The sequence below is a fragment of the Hemicordylus capensis genome, chromosome 4 (assembly GCF_027244095.1).
Source record: "Hemicordylus capensis ecotype Gifberg chromosome 4, rHemCap1.1.pri, whole genome shotgun sequence".
Classification (NCBI taxonomy): Eukaryota; Metazoa; Chordata; class Lepidosauria; order Squamata; family Cordylidae; genus Hemicordylus; species Hemicordylus capensis.
Genome location: NC_069660.1, coordinates 104,062,099 through 104,082,478, shown reverse-complemented (window position 1 = coordinate 104,082,478; position 20,380 = coordinate 104,062,099). Strand labels below are relative to the sequence as shown.

Genomic DNA, 20,380 nt, shown 5'->3' with positions numbered 1-20,380 from the left:
ATCAATCAGTAGTAGGATATAGTTTTCATGCTTACAAGGGGGACAGTGTTCTGCTGAGGAATTTCTTTACTCATGATTACCTTTAATTTCCTGGGGGAAAGTATTTTAGTTTATGAATACCAAACTTATTTGCGGCTGCAGTTAATTTCTTCTGAGGGTCTTCCCAAGTAATTTGATTTGCTCAAAGGCTCAAATCAGTATCAAGCATTTTGGGGCTGACTCCTAGATGCAAAGAAAATTTGACATGGCCCAATCCAAAGACAAATTGTACCTGTTTTTTAAGCTACCAAGCCAGGTTTATGCACTGGGCTTTTCCAGTGAGTTTGCAGCAATAAATAGTTAAGTGATTGGAAGAGGTCTGCCATCAGCATATATGAACAGGGCATTTATAAACATATTTACAGAGTACCTTAGAATGGAAGCCTATTATACTTAGAAAACAAATACAAAATTAGACCACAAGAGGCTTAGGAAAAAAGCTATGACAGAAATATGGGTTGGGAAAGGCTGAGGTCTAAGGAGGTTGAGAACAATGGATGAGGGAATAGAAATGACAGGGTCTTCAAGAAAAAGCAAAAGGTGAGCAGAAAACCAAGACATGGCAGCCAAGGAAATTAAAAGATGGGAAGAAGCAGTGGGTCTACTAGAAGAGGTCTGGAAAAAGCAAAGGTAGTGGAAAGCAAGTTGGAGCCAAGACAGTTGCGAACAGTTGCCAACACCGCAACCCAGGTTTTATTATAATTCTATACACAGTTCCACCATTTCATATCTTCTTAATGCTTGGTTAGGAACATAGGAAGCTACCATATACCGAGTCAAACCATTGGTCCATCTAGCTCAGTATTGTCTTCACAGACTGGCAGCAGCTTCTCCAAGGTTGCAGCCCTATCTTGGAGAAGACAGAAAGGGAACTTGGAACCTTCTGTTCTTCCCAGAGAGGCTCCATCCCCTGAAGGGAATATCTTATAGTGCTCACACTTCTAGTCTCCCATTCATATGTAACCAGGGCTGACTCTGCTTAGCTAAGGGGACAAGTCATGCTTGCTACCACAAGACCAGCTCTCCTCTGGTACATAAGAACATAAGAACAGCCCTGCTGGATCAGGCCCAAGGCCCATCTAGTCCAGCATCCTGTTTCGCACAGTGGCCCACTAGATGCCGCTGGAAGCCACAGACAGGAGTTGAGGGCATGCCCTCTCTCCTGCCATTACTCCCCTGCAACTGGTACTCAGAGACATCCTGCCCTTGAGCCTGGAGGTGGCCTTTTGCCCTCCGACTAGTAGCCATTGATAGACCTCTCCTCCATGAAGTCATCTAAACCCCTCTTAAAGCCATCCAGGTTGTTGGCTGTCAACACATCCTGTGGCAGAGAATTCCACAAGTGGATCACGCGTTGTGTGAAAAAGTACTTCCGTTTGTTGGTCCTATACCTCCTGCCAATCAATTTCATGGAGTGACCCCTGGTTCTAGTGCTGTGTGAGAGGGAAAAGAATTTCTCTCTTTCCACTTCCTCCACACCATGCATGATTTTATAGACCTCTATCATGTCTCCCCGCAGTCGTCTTTTTTCTAAACTAAATAGCCCCAGGTGTTGTAGTCTTGCCTCATAAGAAAGGTGCTCTAGGCCCCTGATCATCTTGGTTGCCCTCTTCTGTACCTTCTCCATTTCAACAATGTCCTTTTTAAGATGTAGTGACCAGAATTGTATGCAGTACTCCAAGTGTGGTCGCACCATAGTTTTGTATAAGGGCATTATAATGTTAGCCGTTTTATTTTCAATCCCCTTTCTAATGATCCCTAGCATGGAATTGGCCTTTTTCACAGCTGCCACACATTGAGTCGACATTTTCAACGAGCTGTCCACCACAACCCCAAGATCCTTCTCCTGGTCAGTCACCGACACCTCGGATCCCATCAGCATATACTTGAAGCTGGGGTTTTTCGTCCCAATGTGCATCACTTTACACTTGCTAACATTGAACCGCATTTGCCATTTTGTCGCCCACTCCCCCAGTTTGGAGAGATCCTTTTGGAGCTGCTCACAATCCGTTTTGGATTTCACTACCCGGAAGAGTTTGGTATCATCTGTGAATTTGGCCACATCGCTGCTTACCCCTGCTTCTTTCATTGTTAGGTCCATAACTTCAAATACAGGTTGAAACACTTCTTTTGCTTAATAACATAATTCTTTCCTCAACAGGTGGGTTGCTAGGTTTTTCCAACCACTTTGATAAGGAAGATGCAAATTAGCTTCTGAGTGATACACACACACCCCAAAGGAAACAATAAGTGGCTATAAGCTGCCTCACAAGATAAACTGGCAGAATACAATAGTTACTAAGGCCAAGTACTCCACCCACACCCACCCCACCCCACATTCAACAGTCTGGGCATGTAACACCACGTAATTTTCCAGTTTATTTTTGCTCTGAATGAAAACAAGTACTATTTATTTATCATATTTTTATACCGCCTGATATATATACACATCTCTAGGCTGTGTACAGCCACCTAATGGCAGGGAAATGACTTGACTAGCAAGCCGGAGGTTGCCGGTTCAAATCCCCACTGATATGTTTCCCAAACTATGGGAAACACCTATATTGGGCAGCAGCAATATAGGAAGATGCTGAAAGGCATCATCTCATACTGCACAGGAGGAGGCAATGGTAAACCCCTCCTGTATTCTACCAAAGACAACCACAGTGCTCTGTGGTTGCCAGGAGTCGACAGCACACTTTACCTTTAGGCTGTGTACAAAATTTAAACACAATATAAAAGTCACAGATTAAATGCACTAAACACAATAAAAACAATAGCATAAAACAGTAATTAAAACAAATTCAAATTCAAATTAAAAGCCTATTACAATTATTTAATAGCAAGGTGGTAAGTTTTTCAAAAAAAACCAAAACCTTACTCTGTTTTGTAGACATGAGCCAAGATTCAGTAAGCCATTCACATCTGAACATTAACCAAGCAACAATAATTTTCTAAATCCTTGATGGTGTGTAGGTCAGAATCCATTCAAAGTCCTTTGGGTGACTTATGAGGAAACATAGGGCTGCACAACCTCAGCCCTCGAGATGTTTTTGGACCACAACTTCCATCATGTCCAGCCACAGTACCCAATATGGATTTTGGGAGTTGTAGGCAACCATCTGTAGGAGGACGGACGTTGTGCAGCCCTGTTTTACCTCTTGTCATCCAAAAGTACTTTCAATGCATTCTTTCTGACTGCAGCCCTTGTTGCCGAAGTTGTATGCCCCTGGAGGTAACACAAGCAAACATTCGAATTCATACATTTATATTAAGAACTTTAAGCATACTATAGTAAATATCCATGGAAGTTTTCCAAGACCTTCACCCGCCCCTCCCCACTTCAAAAGGATATTTTATAGCCTGTCAGAGCAACAGCAACTGCCAGTAAAAAAGGGACTGGGCCCCTGAGGAGGGAACAAAACCAACAGCTCTTCAGACACCATTTTTATGTGCCTTTATTTTACTTTATCTCAGTTTTCAAATTCTAGCCTTTTCTTTGAAACAAACCTTTCCCCATACTAAGTAGCAGTGAAGACTGGAAGAGCAGGATATGGGGGAACACTGCAGTTTTAGCTCCCTTCTTTCCTAACCATAAGGAACCTGCCTCCACTTTTACTTCTGGCAGCGAGTGAGCCCAGTTGAGGCATCACATAAAGTGTGGAAACTGCACTCACATACAGCATCTCCAGAGCACACGTTGAAGCCCTGGACCTCCCTGATGCAGCCCCACCCTAATGCTCTCTGTTCTTACACTGTTTGAGAAGAGAAATGCTGTACTTGAGTATTTCTTCCCATCAGTAACATTTTCATTTTATAATACATCTGAACAAGGCTCCTATTTAAAAATGTGTGACAGACATTCACTCACTGCAGAGCCATTGAATTTTCACTCATGCAGCAACCAGGGAAAAGAGGAGCAATCCTCTCATTTAATAAGGAAACAATCCTAGTTCCCACCATGCAAGTCCAACCCATTAAGTTTTTCCTGTCACACACTGCTAAACTTAATTCCTACCTGCTTTTCTGACTCTGTGGCATTACTGGTGAATAGTGGGGAGAATGGGCTCCCACCTTCAGGTCAGATGGAGTAGTGGTGCTCCCAAACAGTTCTAGTGTTCTATTTAATCAGATACACAGTACTTCACTTCTCAATTACTTATCAGTTTCGTGGGCCAGAACCTGGCAGGCCGAGAAGCATGATCTGTCAGAAAAACAGGGTACATTTCCAGGGGTGTAGATAGGGGAGAGGGGACCCGTGTTTGCCCATCTCCCCGGAGGCCACTCAAAGTGAGGGAGATAATGAAGAAAAGTGGGAGGGGTGGAGCTGGGGGGCCCTCTGGAGCTTGGGGTTCTTTGAACCCATCCGCTCAATTAAAGCTACGCTCCTGTACATTTCCTTATCTTCTTGGGTCCTTAAAGTTGTCCAGCTTTCAGCCAGGCAATTCTTCATGGAAGGCCAATACAGACTAGTATTAAAAGCCAAAGATGTCAAAGGGTACACAAACTTGGGTCAGTTTATTCAGTGGACTTCATCCCAAAGAAGAGGAAGATGAAGTGAATAATTATTTTTAGCCTATTTTTCAAACGGAGGAAAGCTTATGAGATCACCATTTCCAAGTGTGTGCATTTGATATTCCTCCAATAATATGTTTGTTTACAATACAAACCAAATTCACAGCACATGGGAAGGGATCCTAGATAAAAACCACCATGTTAAAACAAGTAGAAAGTAGGTTCCATCAGTTATTCTTACAACTACAGTACTTGTTTACAGGTAGAGCCATCACATGATATCACACAACTTGGCTTTCATATGTAATTTTCCTACAAGCTAAAATATAGAGCATGCTCTGTCAGTGCTCAGATACTGAAAGGTGAAGATACCTTTAACCCAATTCAGACATCCTTTTGCAGACCCTTTCTTGCCAAGTTCAGGAAATAGCTCCATATTCTTGAGCAAGCAGCTTAAACAATGCTTTCTGCTGACCAGAATCTTTACACATTAACTCAAGCATTTAATGGAAAAGTTCCCAACTCTTCAACTAGGTGAAAGACTAGTTTTTGGGAAATTCCATTTGTTGCCTTTCCCCAAAGCATTTATATTACACGACTGAAGGAAAGGTTTCTTGTTTCGATGAGAAGAGTCAGAACTTGTTCTTCATCAATCCAGATCAGTCGAATACAGGCACTCTGAACATCCCCATGAACATGCCCATGCTGCTGCATGTTGGCTGTGAAATGCAGGCAGTCTTGTGCAAAAGCACGAATACTTTTTAGAACTTACTTGCAGTCCAGAAGTGCTCTTTTAGGTCGGAACCACATTGCTTGACCATCAAAGATGTGTTTCTTTCTAAGAGCACTTCTGGAGCACAGACAAGCTCTGAAAAGTCTTTGCACACTTGTGCAAGACCACTTGTGTGCTGCAGTGAGGACACATTGCAGGAATGCTCCAAGCATCCGTGTTAGGCTGCTCTGGATGTCAGCCATAGTCCCCAGCTGAATAATCTGGATTCTGTATGTTTGCCAAGAACTCCAAACTCAGCATCCCCTAACCAGAGTGAGGCAACCTTGTCCAACAGTTGTTGAACTACAACTCCCATCATCCTCAGTTACAATTTATTGTGAATGGAGATTATGCGAGTTGTAGTTCAACACTGGAGAGCAAAGGTTGCCTATCCCTGCTCTATGCCTTTGCTGACAGGCAAAAAGGAAGCATGCGTCTTCAGATCAGACTCAGGACTGCCTAGTTTGGAATTCACAGGCATTTCAAATGTAATATGAATACCTGCATTTGATACAAATAAAGAAATCCAGTTCTATACCAATAAAAACAATACGAGAAAGTTTGTGTCAGCCCAGCTCTGAACTTTATTGGCTCAACCTGTAACATGGACAGTTGTCAATTCTAATTACTATTCACCATGGCAAACCTTCATTACTAGCAGGAGAATATAATGGGTCAATTTATATGTATACACTTCTAATTATGTCTTACAAATCAACACCTGCCATGAAAAGCATTGTGCCCAAACAAATAAACTGAAATAGCAAGCACTAGAGATGCACGTGTATATCAAGGCAACAAGTAAACTATGAATATTAGCCTGTCCCCACCATAGTTTACTCAACATTAAAACAAGGTACTGCAATTAAAAGCAATATACCAAACTCATTGCTGAACTATAAATGAAGACATGGATGCATAAGCTGGGTATAGATTCAGCTTCATTACTAGATAGCCACTTGAAAGTTATCATACAACATTGCTTTTACCAGCATTTGGCTCTCATGAAAGCATTGCGTTCTTTCCACTAATCCTGCTTAAGCTCAACTTTTCATTATGGCTCAGCTAAGCCTTTCCTTAAAACATTTTCTGCCAGATTTTAAAAATAAAGCAGCCAATAATCAAATCCTCAGTTGACTGTTAGGTATCCACCTCAAATATCTGTATTCCACTGCAGCTGCATGCACTGAAATGGTTAGTGATACTTCTGAAATGTTAAGATTTAATTCACTTTGAAGTGGGGATTTCACTTTATTAAAAGGAATCTTGTTTGGATCATACAAATTTTCATCAGTTATCTGTAGAGGGGAGGACCACACAGTCGGAGAAGCAGCCCAGGTGCAGCAAATATTCCCTCTTTCCCCCACCACATTTTAGTCAATCAAGTCTGCATCTGTGAGAAAGATTTCAACGGCAGGGGACAGGAAGAGAGGTGGCATACTTGAGTCACATCAGACGGATGAGGCATTTGTTCTTCTGTCTTGCATGAGAGCCATTAGGAAGCCACCTAATGACACAGCAGGGAAATGCTTGACTAATAAGCAGAAGGTTGCTGGTTCAAATCCAGCAGCAGCAATATAGGAAGATGCTTAAAGGAGGCAATGGTAAACCCCTCTGTATTCTACCAAAGAAAACCACAGGGCTCTGTGGGCGCCAGGAGTCAAAATCAACTTGACAGCACACTTTACCTTTACCTTGCATGGGAGAGAATGCTTCTTCTAAGACTTATTCTGGATTGTCTTCTTAGTTTGTGAAGCTTGTAACTATAGCCTTCAAGTACACACACACACACACACAATGTAGTACAAACAAAGTAATGTCATTTCCCATCTATCCTGGACTGATCTCTGGTATAAAGATTGAAGGATACACAATTAAAGATATTCTTGGGTGCCCTCTCCACATGTCCAGTGGCAGATGTGTAACTCTAGCTTTGGTTTTCAACCTCCCCAGCACCTTTAAGAGGGGGGAGAGCAGATCCATACAGCTCTTCTGCCGCTTCTCCGCAGCTTCCTGTTCGGGCAGCTCTCCCCAGCTGCCCTCGCTTGACAGCAGCACACACATGGCCTTTGTGCATACGCAGAGGCCATGTGCATGGTTAGCAACCATGTGTGGAGGCCATGTGCATGCTGTCATCATGTATGAGCACCTGGGGAGAATATTGCTGGCATGCTATGGCAGCCTCCCAAACAGGAAGGTGCAGGTGAGCAGCGGTGGAGCAGGTATAGTCATACTCTCCTCCCTTTTAGAGGTGCTGGAGATATCCTGCACATCCCTAGTGAATTCTGAAGTAGGTTTCAGTGAATCCTGCACTTGTTCATAGAGCACCAGTGATCTAGAAGTTGGGGTAAGTGGTCAAGTGCTTACTAGATAGATAGATAGATAGATAGAATATAGCACTTAGCAATAGCACTTACATTTATATACCGCTTTATAGCCAGAGCTCTCTAAGCGGTTTACAATGATTTAGCATATTGCCCCCAACATTCTGGGTAATATAAATAACACTTTCATGGAATAAAAACAAAAAAATACAAAGAGTAAATTAAAATAATTTCACAGGATAAACATAATTAAACAGTTTAGAATTTTAATTCAAAGCCTGAAAAAAAACAGGTGTCTTAAGAGTCTTTTAAAAAGCAATCAGAGAATGAGAAGCTCTTCTTTTGACAGAGAGTGCATTCCAAAACCCTGGGGCAGCCACAGAGAAGGCCTGGCCCTGAATCGGCCCCAGACGAGCCTGTGGCAACTGTAACCAGACCTCTCCAGATGATCTTAATAAGTGGCAAGATTCATGACAAACAAGGCCGTCTCTTGAATAACCTGGAGCTAAGCTGTACAGGGCTTTATAAGCAATGATCAGCACTTTGTATTTTGCTCGGAAACATCAGCAGCCAGTGCGATTCTTTCAGAATCGGTGTAATATAGCCCTTTCGTGTATATGACTGAACACAACATAAGGTATCTCGGCTCTTAAAAACAAAGTCCTCCTTCAGAAGAAGAAGAAATACAAAGCTAATGGAGAGGAAAACCCCAGAAATCATTAACATTAGTAATACTAAATGAAAAAAGAAAGCCAAAGTTAAAAACCAACGAATCTTATCTTCATTGCTAGGACCATATTTTTAAATTGTTTTTAATAGGATCTCTTTTTTTCGCCTGCCAGAGCTCCAGATAAATTTACGTTGAAAACAGCACATCAAGAAAGGCTAGGAGGCAAATGATCTCATTCACTGAAATGCAAAGATGAGTCATTGATTAAAAAACAACATTGAACTAGTCATTTTAGTCAGATAAAGCAGATGTGCACATACCATTTTTATGCACACACTGAACAATGTTTGTTTTTTACCAAAGAGACTGCATGTATACTGATATTTGTCTCTTGTAGAAAATGCAATCTTCCATGAGATCTTTCACTGACCTTGGCTAGGTTCCCTAAAGCCAAGCAGCAAAACACAGTTATGCAACAAAACATTCCAAGCTTTCACTGCCTTTTGTGAATGAAGTTTTGTGAATTAAGTTTAAACAACTTAACTAAAAGGTTGAGAATGCATTGTTGCCAGGGAGAGCCACTCCCCAACACAATTTCTAATGCAGGCAGATTTATACAGCTCTATATACAGAGACATGGGCTTGTTTAAAACTTCAGTGTAATTAGACGGGGTAAGAATATGATCTGCCTGCTTAATTACAACCTCAAATTTCTACCTTAACACAAAATGGACTCTCGGAAGTTACTACACACCTTTTATCTATATCTCCTGCGTTATCCCATGGATTCAAAGCAACTTGCAATGTTTTCTTCAAAATGTTAATATTGTCCACACATTATGTTGTCTACATAGCCATTAAGAACTCAGTCCTTCATCACTGCCTATACTAGGGGAGCAAAAAAATGTTCATCTTCTGTTGGAGGAAAAAAACCACACAAATGCATGTTAGGAACTGGTTTCATGTCAGGATAAAAACAGCTCCAGGGTTGAAGCTTCTCAAACCCCCCAAACCAGTCTAGAAGTTGTAGGAAGGTGAAGTCTTCCTTAACCAGCTCTCACCTGGTGGCTACAGACTTCAGGGAAGAAGGAGGCATAGCAAAGTGGCCTGGTGTCACTGAGGTCATTGCTGTAGGTGGCAATGGAAGGTAGAACAACTCTCCACTCCTAGCCTTACCTTATTCAGGCACTGCTGTTGTAGAGGCAAGACTGAAGGAAAGGTAGAATCCCCCTTTCCAGACCAGAGCCTGCCCTGTGCCAAGCTGACAAAACTAGCAGTGGTACCAAGTAGACTTAAAAGCAATGTAGCAATGATCTTATTTTTAAGATCAGTAGTATGTACTTCAAACTTGCATTCCAATAAATAAAAAATTCTACATCTCTGTTCCCCCACTACAAGGCCTTGAATCAAGGCTACATATTTGTAGAGAAGGCCTACATAACTATTAAGTGGTTGGGAATCCTTTCCAGGGGCTTAATCCTTGGCTTTCTGGCACAAATCACAAAAATCTAAGACCATTCAAGGCCAAATTTTAGCTCAACATTTACTTAGCTAAACAACCAAGGTTCCCAATAAGTTTGGAATTCAAATAAGCAGAATGACTGACTTTTTACCAGTTATGAAGAGAAGGAGTTCTACTATTACTAAGGCTGACTTGAAAGCAGAGTGACAGAAACTCCGATAGAAAAGAAGCAAGAATCCTTGACCAAGTTAGTTTGTTTTAAAACACACAATGAACAGGGGTGTAGGGAACTTGCCTACAATTGGAGGACAGAGTCCTGCTGGCAGCACCCCGCCCCTTTTGATTTTTAATCATGTGCACAAAGCATGCGCACACCCCAAGCTATGCACTCTGCATCTGACATAGGGGGTGTGGTTTTGCATCTGACATAGGGGGTGTGGTCCATCCAGACCCTCTCCCATCCTCCCCAGTCAGCATTTCATTGAGACGCTGACTGGCTGGGCTTTCCACCCCGCCCAGTGTTTAAATGAAACACTGGCTGGAGAGGGATGCGCCTTATGCTCCCAGCCAGCAAGTGCTTTGTTCGCTGGCTGGGTGCACGAGGGTCCCCTGGCAGCACCCTCCCTGACCCTGGTGGCCAAGGGACAGTCATCCATTGACTCCACTGTCCCCACACTTACTCCATTGTCCTCACACCTGACAATGTATCTTATCATACAGGAAAGAAATATGATCTGAACCAGAAGTGACTGTCTAAAAGAGATCCAACATCATTCAACCACTCCACTCTATTCTTAAAGCAAAGTCCCCCCCCCAATCAAAGCAGTAAAAGTAACCCTTGCGTTACAGTATCTTAGGGATGTGGGAATACTATAACACCTTTATTATGAAATAAAGGACTAGAATAAGCAGTTTCCAGCAAACCTCACCTCAGATATTTAACACCTTTAGCAGGTACTCCTAACATTGCACTTTCATAGTGAATTAACTTTCTTGCAATCACTAGCATATCTTTCAGCCTAGCTAATAGCGCTTTTCAGAAATACCTGAGAATTCAAAGGGATTTACTGTGAAATAAATGTACACAGCATGACAGCCCAAGTGGAAGCAGTGGCACACTACTGCTATGAGGCACCACTGCCTCATGGAGAAGCCAGATGCCCATGCTCCAATCAGTCTAGACTATATTACTAGAATGCACTGTACATGGGGCAGCTCTTGAAAAGGTAGATACAGGATAAGATTCCCGATATACCACCCTTCTCTTATGTAATTCAGGGCAATTTCACCTCTCTAAAAAGTTAGTAAATTACATAATTAAAAACCAGTAAATTACATTAAAATATGTAAAATTCTTAAGATTTAGAGACTATGGACCCCATTCAAGAGAGTAAAGTAATCTCACTTGATGGAGTAGTCTTAAAAAGACTACTTTTTAATGGTGGCAGTCTCATCTGTGCCCCTCCTGTGAATTATAGAATAGATTAGGATTGAGGGGGGAGCCATAGACTAGGGGAGAGAGAGGGAGAGAGAGATAAGTGGGACCAGTAAACACAACAAGATGCTTCAAGACAAAGGCTACCGTGAAAGCAAAACCAACTGAAGAGTGTGCCTCTCTTAGTAATATTACATTTTTGGAATGTGGTTCTTAGCCTTACGTTTAACTGCTCATATACTGCAATATAAAAACATTCACATTTATATGAGTATTGACTCAACACATCCAATCAGCTGCTCAGTGTTAGTTGCTTCTGCTAAACCAAGTGCACTTGGCACAGCATAACAATGCTACATTACAGCAACATAAAGTAATCAGTGTTTGCTAGGAGACGGCCCTGTTGTAGCACGACCAGCAGATTCAGGGGCACCAAAATATTCCCTGATGTCCCTGTCCGGTTGAGAACAGAGGTGTACTTGAGCAAATGAGTGGCTTATGCTCTGTGCAGACTAGATGTCTGTCTACTTTGTTTCATTATAATCCTCCAATCTTATAAGACACAAAATGCAACATTCCAGAACCAAACTGTGGATTCGTTACTTGTGCCTCACAGATAGCCACTGTAACAGAAAATAATGCAGTCTGATGCAACGGTGTAATCAAGCCTTTTCATTAAGAAAGAAAACCAAGTTCTTTTTCTGGGTCATTCAGTTCCTTTAGCAAAGAAGGATTATCCTCATGCTATAACCCCGTTCATCCTGCAACTTTAACATTGTATTTTCCGTCCCAGATTTGTGAGAATTTCAATGTGTTTAGTCTAATGTCCTGTAATAATAACTGTTGCTCTCCCTTCCAAAAAAAAGAGGAAAAGACAAGAACCTTTATATAAAGCTCTGGTTACTCAAGTTCGTCTGCGGTATGTGAATGGCACCTCTGTTTCAACTAAAATACTAAATTAGTACTAAATCAGAATTCACTTCAGTGTTTGACCTTAAGTAGGTGCTAATGTACCTCCCCAGAAAGAGCTCAGTATTGGAGTGACTCCGAGATTGTATTAATGCAAAGTGAAATATACATTGACAATAATGAGACCAATAAAAATGCTAGATTTTGTTCTTGCTGAAACACACTTGTTAATCAGTATTAACTTAACTCTGTCCAACAGCATTTCATCCCTATTCAACATTAAACAAGCATGCATGAACCAACATTTCAAGACATGTATAGTATTTCCATCAATGTCTTCACCAAAATAGCTGGGTGGCATTCAATATAAAAAAATTCAGAACACTGAAATTTAAATTATTCAAATAGAATTATGTTAACTGGACTATGGTACCCAAACCACTTAATTAAAAAGGACCCCACCAAAAATGTTTTGTCATTACTGAGGATCAATGAAGTCTTACTGTCAAGTCTTATGTATGTACAGTGAAGCCAATAACCAATTCAGAGCAGATTTGGATGACCAAGAGTGACACAGTAGCTACTTAAATGCCAACAATGTATCAACTTGGAACTACAGATGTATGGTTACAATTGTACAATTAAGTCATCATTGCTAGCTCATCTCATCTTACTGGACAGATGAGAACTACTGAGTTTAAACTTATGTTTAAAGGCTATATGATCACTACCCCACAAACTTTACCAGCATCTTTAGCAAATTTAGAGTAGATTTGGATTACCAGCCAAACCACCAAGATCTGGATGGCTCTCAGTGATCTCAATCCACACGTTACCCCTAAAAACATCCAACATAGGAAGCTGGAAGAAACAGCAGTTTAATGCAACACTCTGTTGTGAAGGTTCTATATACAGAAATACCTTTAATAGAGCCAAACAGGGAACCCAGATTTAAAATGCACAATGAGTATAAAGCGGCAGGCTACACAATTATAGATGTACTTGTGGGACAGAGAGCTTAAATGAAAGTCAACAGCTTCTCTTCTGGTTATCCCATTAAGCACTGCAAGCAAAATTATGGTCAGCAAGCTACTGATTCACCTGTCATATCTATTTCCAAAAGAGTTGGAAATTTTATTATCCTTATAGTTGCATAACTGGTGCATCTGTGGGTGAAAGGAGGTACCAGCAGACTCACGGTAACCTGCAGATACATCAGTTTCACAAAAATCTGGAAGGGGAAAAAACAGAAGGCAACAAAAAAAAAACCCAAACTGTGCCAATGTAACCTTCATGACATTCGGTCTTCTCTTCCAGCCTCTGCCTGCACACCAGGTTTGCCCAATCCTCCAACAGTAGGGAATATGCATATTGCGCAAACGCTCTTTAGAACAATTGCTTTAGTATGATGGCCTTTTGCCCAGGATGACACAGTAGCCACAGTAAGAAATGCATGTGAAAGCCTGGTACCATTTTGAAGTGACTTCCCATTGCTGTGTATGCAGTTGTAGAAATTTGTTTTGTTCTTATAAGTCCAGACCTTCACTAGCATCAGACTGACCCCCATAGGTGACTGTGTCAGCATACTTGCCTCTATATACCAACTTAGTCTATAGGCATAGTCTGATGACACATTATGCAGCAACCTTTGTGAATTCAAGAGTCTGGATCTAGTCAGTACCTAAACGGAAGGTTGCGTGGAAACCCCATGTACATTGCCTTGAGAAGGCAGAAGGCAGGCAGGATATAGATGTAATTAAAATAGCAACTACAAAGATGCTTGCATGTGCAAGACCCTCTTATTTTGTCTTGGGTGGCAAGAAGGCTTAGACTCTACCAATATCCATCACAGACTATGTAAATTGTCAGCAGCCTGAAAATATTCTACCAGGTGAATAGGTGCAGTTGAAGGGAAATTTAGATCACTAGGTTTGGACTGATCTTCTGTATCAAAGTGACTAAGCAATAACACTGTATTTCTTTAAAGCAAGTGTACTGGACTAAAGAAGGATATGCTCAACATTCAGAATGGCTACATTCTTTTTCACCTTTATGTTCAGTATTCGGAATTTTGATGTGCTTTTTTCATCAGTATACTGCAGCTTGTTTTTTATGCTCCTCACAGTGCTCTCATACAGGTTGCACATGTTTTTCTGCAACCCCTATCTTGTTCCAGTTTTAAGGGATGAAGGCATTTGCTTCCTGAAGTAAATAAGTCTATAAATACAAGACAACATTACTGAACATTTGGAAGTAGAACTTTTAAGATAGTACACATTGAATTTTTATATTAAAAGTTACACTTCATTTGAAAACTTAATTTTTTCATCCTTTAAAATTGAAAAGTGAGAAAGTGTTACTGTTTGTTTTCTGCAGCACAAATTGTTTTTCTTCATACTTTCCCCTCTTTACTGTCCTCTTTCAGATTTGCCTGGAGCATTTAAATGCCTGTGTTTGCAAGGCTCTAACACAAAGTTAGAAATACCCTGAATTCATTCACTGAGTACAGTGAATTTTGACCCATTCTGCCTATGGGTAAGTTTCTATTTACTATTACTAGCACATACCAAGCCCGATATAAATCAGTGAGATCTGGGCTTATTTACAAAGCACATAATAGCTCCAGCTATGTCCTGCAAGGGTACTGTCAAGTTGCAATGTTAAAGCTGTAATCATATCACACATTATGTTCAACACAACCATAGTAGCACACTTCATATACATATGCTGCATTTCAGGATCCATGTACCCAGGTTCACTTCTAAACTGAACACATATACAGTCATTCACTGAAACAAGTACAGATACCTATATGCGTGTACAATATGATGTCTGAAAGGACAGTAAAATGATGCTTAAACTGAAATTAATGCAACTTGCTTCAAAGAATAGTGGACGGATTCCTTGAGATAAAGACAGACTCTGGCCAACTCTGTGGTAGAATCCAGCTAATGTTAAGCATGTTTAGGTGGCATTGATTTTAAGGGGGAAATCAATCACCTGCTTAACTCTTTCCCTTTGAGAAATTAAAAGGGGCCTGAAAGAGTTTAGTATTTAGTGATTGGCACCAATGGAGTCTTCCCCTCCACCATGCAATTTGTAGCAGATGTGGGAGAAAATTTTGACTGGGACAGGAGCAAAGGGTTATTTTGAGGAATCCCTGAGGTGGAGCCGATCACCACTAGTAAACACAGGCGAGTTTCATGATGGAGCTTCCGTCACCCGGGTCTAACCTGGGCAGAAACTCATCACCCGGGCGGGGGAAGAAGCAGACATCAATACACCCACCTGGAGGTGTTCACTCTGGCCCTATCAGGGAGAGGTTGCCTTCCATCAACAGACTGCGTAGCTTCACAGGATCGGGAGCAGCTCTCACAAAACCTCAAGGCAAGATCCCGTGAGAATTGCCCCAGCTGTCAGGAGCTATATAAAGGGAGGGCTGGCCAGTGATGAAGGGCCAGTCCAGAAGGAGGACCTGGCGTGGAAGGAGTCCTTGGACTGACTGAGCCTTGGGGGTAGAAACACTAGGGCAGGGCTGGTGAATGGAACAAGCCCTGCCTGTAAGCTTTAAAGTAAAGTGTGCCGTCAAGTTGATTTCTACTCCTGGCGCCCACAGAGCCCTGTGGTTGTCTTTGGTAGAATACAGGAGGCGTTTACCACTGCCTCCTCCCACACAGTATGAGATGATGCTTTTCAGCACCTTCCTATATCGCCGCTGTCCAATATTGCTGTTTCATACCAGCAGGGATTCAAACCGGCAACCTTCCTCTTGTTAGTCAAGCATTTCCCCACTGCACCACTTAAGGGATGTAAGCCTTAAAGCTCCCCTGAAGAAGGCCACCTCTATCTGCTTTGGCAGCGGAAGGCAGATGGCTATATTGAGAGCCTGACAGGTTAGAATCCCTGCTCCTATGCACCACAGTTCCAACCCATCTGCTATTAACCAAATAAAAAACAAGCATGCAAGCCCCAAACAAGTGCTTAAACCAGCATCTAGTTTTACATTAATCTACAGCATAATCAGGATCCAAGTGCATCCATACAGCTAATTTATATTTTACTTCACATCTTCAATCTGCAATCACTGAACATGTAGCAGTTGGGAGTGGGATCCTACCCACTGGTCCCATCCCTGCACATTCAGCAGGAGGAGTGAATACTGCTCTACTGCATGCAGCTCTTCAGTATGCACAGGCTTTGCTACATAATTAGGAATCCTACATGATCAGAGTCACTGATCACATCCATTCTACTGAATACAGGGAGGTCAGGGGCAAGTTCAGCAAGTACAAGTTCACTACCTTCCACAAACCAGTTTAGAGAATAGCCCTATCAGACATTGTGCTGTAATAGTGTACTAATGTCTGTACACTTGTTTGTGTGAATGACTGTACCTGTGTTCATTTGAAGGGGGATACAGCCTCTTCAAATTGTACTTCTGATATGAAGTGTACTTCTGTACTTGCATTCAGCATAATGTGGATATTTGTAAAGGTAAAGTGTGCCATGAAGTTGATTTCAACTCCTGGTGCCCACAGAGCCCTGTGGTTTTCTTATCCATGTAAAAATCTGTACCTGTGTACACTGTACACTCATACAAATGTTGAACCTAACATATGAATGGACATATGGGACACATCTGAAGTTTTGAACAGGACTATTGCTATAGCAGGAAGTAACAATAACTATATACTTTATCTTTATATACAAATAATGGAAGGTGGATTTTTAAAAATAAATCCTATTATATAGTAACACATCTAAAAACGATTAACACATTATGGACATAATCCAGACAATGTGCCACACAGCCATATGCATGACTACAGATGTACATGTTTATTTAGTACATTTATATACTGGCCTATCCAAAAAAGTCCCTGGGTGGTGCACAATATAAAACCATTAAAACATTAACATACAGTCATCCCTTGCCAACTACAGTTTTACCAACTGCAGTTTTGAGAGTATGTGAAGGGAAATTGTGACAGGTATTGCCAACCATGACCTGAGTATCCACATTTGGCAAAAGGTGTTTTTTTAAAGAGATTTTGGAGTGGTTTCAGTGATTGGGGGGGGGGGGCGGAAGGTTCAGAGGTTCGATCTGCTCATATCTTGGTGACCCTGATGTCCCTTGCCAATTTGAGATGCCTTTGAGTGATTTTTGGAGGTTAAAAGATGTCCAGAGGTTTTATCTGCTCATTCTTCTTAGTGACCTTTGGTGATATTACAGTGGTTTTTTTTGTGATTTTTGGCCCCAAAATATCTTTTTTTAAAGGTCTTTTTGCAGTTGTGGTTCCCCTAACCCCGTTTCCCATAGACTTTACCACCTCGTTAACCACGAATTTGCCAACAGCAAGGTTTTGCCAGAACGGAAACCTAGCGGTTGGCAAGGGATGATTGCACACCACTTTACAGCAAGAGTTCTCAGAGTGGTTTCTGTAGAAATGGTTCCCTGTCCCATGAGGACTCACAATTTAAAAAGAAACAGAAGTCAGACACCAGCAACCATTACTGGAAGGATGCTATGCTGAAGTTGGATAGGGCAAGTTGCTCTCCCTCAATTAAAAACAAGCGACTTACCACCACTTCAAAAGGTGCCTCTTTTTTTTTTTTTTTTTTAAAGTAGCATCCATTTTATGAGCAGAGCAGTCCTTAGGGGGGGAAAAAACTTTGCCATGTGCTAAATCAATTTAGCCAGTTGCATGTGGCTTGCCTTGTAGCCAAGATGAAACAGCTGATCAAATCTGCTTCTTCCCCCCACAAACAGGAGAGGGAAGAAAGAAAACTGCATACAGAACTAGCAAGTTTAACAAAGAGAACAATGGATTGCACCATAAACCTTGCACTACTACTACTACTGCTCCACAGCATTGCCAATTCTTATCTTTGCCTTGTGCCACTATTGTTGTTTTTGCAGGAGTCTGTGCAACACTCATGCTGCCATGCTGAACCTTGGAGAGTCCCCTGGAAGTCAACTGCAAGTACTTCACTGCAAGCTATGAGGAGTGTCGATTCAGATTGTGTAAAATAGCAGACACTACTACCACCACTACCTCCCCACACAGTGCCAATTCCCTTCCTAGAACTGGGATCAGTGTGTAGCCATTCTGCACACATTCAAGCAGGGCACACGAACAACCACAACTGATCTGTCCGGAACATACATTTGCCTGATGAACCACTTACTGTACTAGATCCCAAGCAGTAGAGGGAACAGGGCTTGCTTTTTTCCTTCATTCACTTACCACTTTTTGCCCTGATGTTCTCTCTTAAGAACTGCCCGCTGGACAAATGCTGGAGACCAAAGCTCTTTGCGATCCTCTCACACACAGTTCCTTTGCCAGAGCCTGGGGGACCCAAAACAACCGCTCTCAAAAGCTTGGAAGCCATTCTCTCTAGGAAAAATACAACAGTCAAAATCACTGTGTCCACCAAAACCAGCAAAGCAGGCAACCCCCAATATAGGCAATCCGTCTTCCCAAGCAACCTCAGATTGTATCCTATTCTTCCTAACCGCCCCTCATTTCAGCTCACAAGTCTATATGACATAATGCATATCGCACATTTCAGACCATTCTAGCCCTATAGAACATACCCAGAGAAAGCTTCACTGTGTCTTATTTCTGGCAAGGTTGAGGAAAACTTATCCCTTCTTGCCCCTATCAGATCTGCAGAGCAAAAAAGAATGCTCCCCGCACGGCGAGAAACGGCAAATAATGAATGGTGGTTTCTCACTTTCCGATCCTAGTTCCTTCCAATCGAGTGCAAGGCCTCTAGAAGGCGAACAAGGGATGGAGCATAGCGAAGTTTGGACAAGAACTATATAGCACGCACTTAAAAAATAAAATAAATGCACGTGGGCATGTCTCCCAATGAGCAAAACAGTATAGTTCTGATCTCATGGAAAGCAAGAATAAAACTTCCTCTGCTTAAAATCACAGTTTTTTAAAAACAATTGTCTGCCAAACCACCGGAATACCAAATATCCCAAAATACCGAGTACCTTAACACCTCCCTGAAAACTTCTGGTAATCGGTCATAAAAATGAGAAGAAAAACAACTCGCCGTTCTTTTCCCTTTCTAGCTAAATTTTTCACAAGTGCATACGCCCTACTTTAAACGTTTGTTCTTGCTCGGAAAGAAAGAGAAAAGTCCACTCACCACTTCTTTGGAGCGTTGTAAAAGAAAATCCCAAGAAAGAAATTAAGTCCGCAAAATGGCGTTTTAAAACTGTTCAACTGATTGTTTCACATGTTACCGATATCAAAAATATCATGTCACCCAATCAAAAATAAAAGATTGCAATGTTTCTCTCTTGCAATCGCAAAGCTCCGCCTGCGCCTTTAAAAGAAGAGAGCGAATCCCTCTGCGAATGCAAACTGCTGTTCTCAATTACTCAGCTCGCAGCAGCAGCAGCAGCTCCAACACATCAGTAAGGAAATAAATGCCAGTTGTAGACAACAGCCAAACGAACCCCGCCCCTTAGGGAGCAAGGAATGTTGGGATTTGTAGTCTAGCATTATGTTTTTCCGCTCTTTTCTTCGTAATTGGTGCTCCTCGGTTGGACTACATACCCCAGCAACCCACTGAAAGTATACCGTATCCCACCCTTCTCCACCCACTTTACCACAGGGCTGGATGAATAGGCTGGAATGTAGGTGTAACTGGGGGATGTGTGATTTTTAAAATGGGAGGTTGAGGTGTAAGAGTTATTTCATAACATTACAAAATATGGGGGAAAGACTATGTATGTAGGGAGGGGCTTTTTATCTGGCGGCAATGCGTCTAGAAGCGAACAGCCATTTGGAATGTAATTTTTTTAAAATCAAAACCATGTATTTTTTAATTATTTAAACAAAGTTTCATCTTCAACTACTGTGGCGTCTAAAGAAAATGAACAGAGAGCGAAGGTTCCCCGTGCCGAAAGTATCTCCTGTTTCCTCGGAAGTAAGCCCCATTGATTTCAGGCAGGCTTACTTTCAAGGCAGCATCACGTAGTTTACACACAGAATGAATCTTTAGTGGAAAAAGAGCTTTTGCCAGTTCATAGCGTTGAAAAGTACAGAGCGTGATGAACGTGATGGAATGCGTAAGGAACAACAGTGAGCCGAGTATAGAGGTCCTAGCCATTTCTAGATGATCGCCCCGCTTTCCGAAAATACGACGTTAGACCAAAGGAATAACCTTAGAGGAATAAACATTTTATATTTCTGCACCTACATGTTTACATATTTGAGCAGTTACCTCCATC

General features: G+C 41.7%; 1 protein-coding gene across 3 annotated transcripts in view; it reads right to left on the bottom strand.

Moving 5' to 3' along the window:
- Window positions 1-19,584, bottom strand: part of AK4 (adenylate kinase 4) — a 51,654-nt gene extending 32,070 nt beyond the window's left edge. The window contains exons 1-2 of one of the 3 annotated variants that reach the window (XM_053249402.1): window positions 19,291-19,584; window positions 18,375-18,524 (exon numbers count right to left, since the gene is read on the bottom strand). In XM_053249402.1, the coding sequence (XP_053105377.1) occupies window positions 18,375-18,519 (145 nt within the window). In that variant the 5' untranslated portion in view covers window positions 18,520-18,524; window positions 19,291-19,584. Of the gene's footprint in view, window positions 1-18,374; window positions 18,525-18,724; window positions 18,905-19,290 lie in introns of those variants that run through there. The other 2 variants (XM_053249399.1, XM_053249401.1) reach the window with 2 other exon arrangements.
- Window positions 19,585-20,380: the final 796 nt, after the last annotated feature.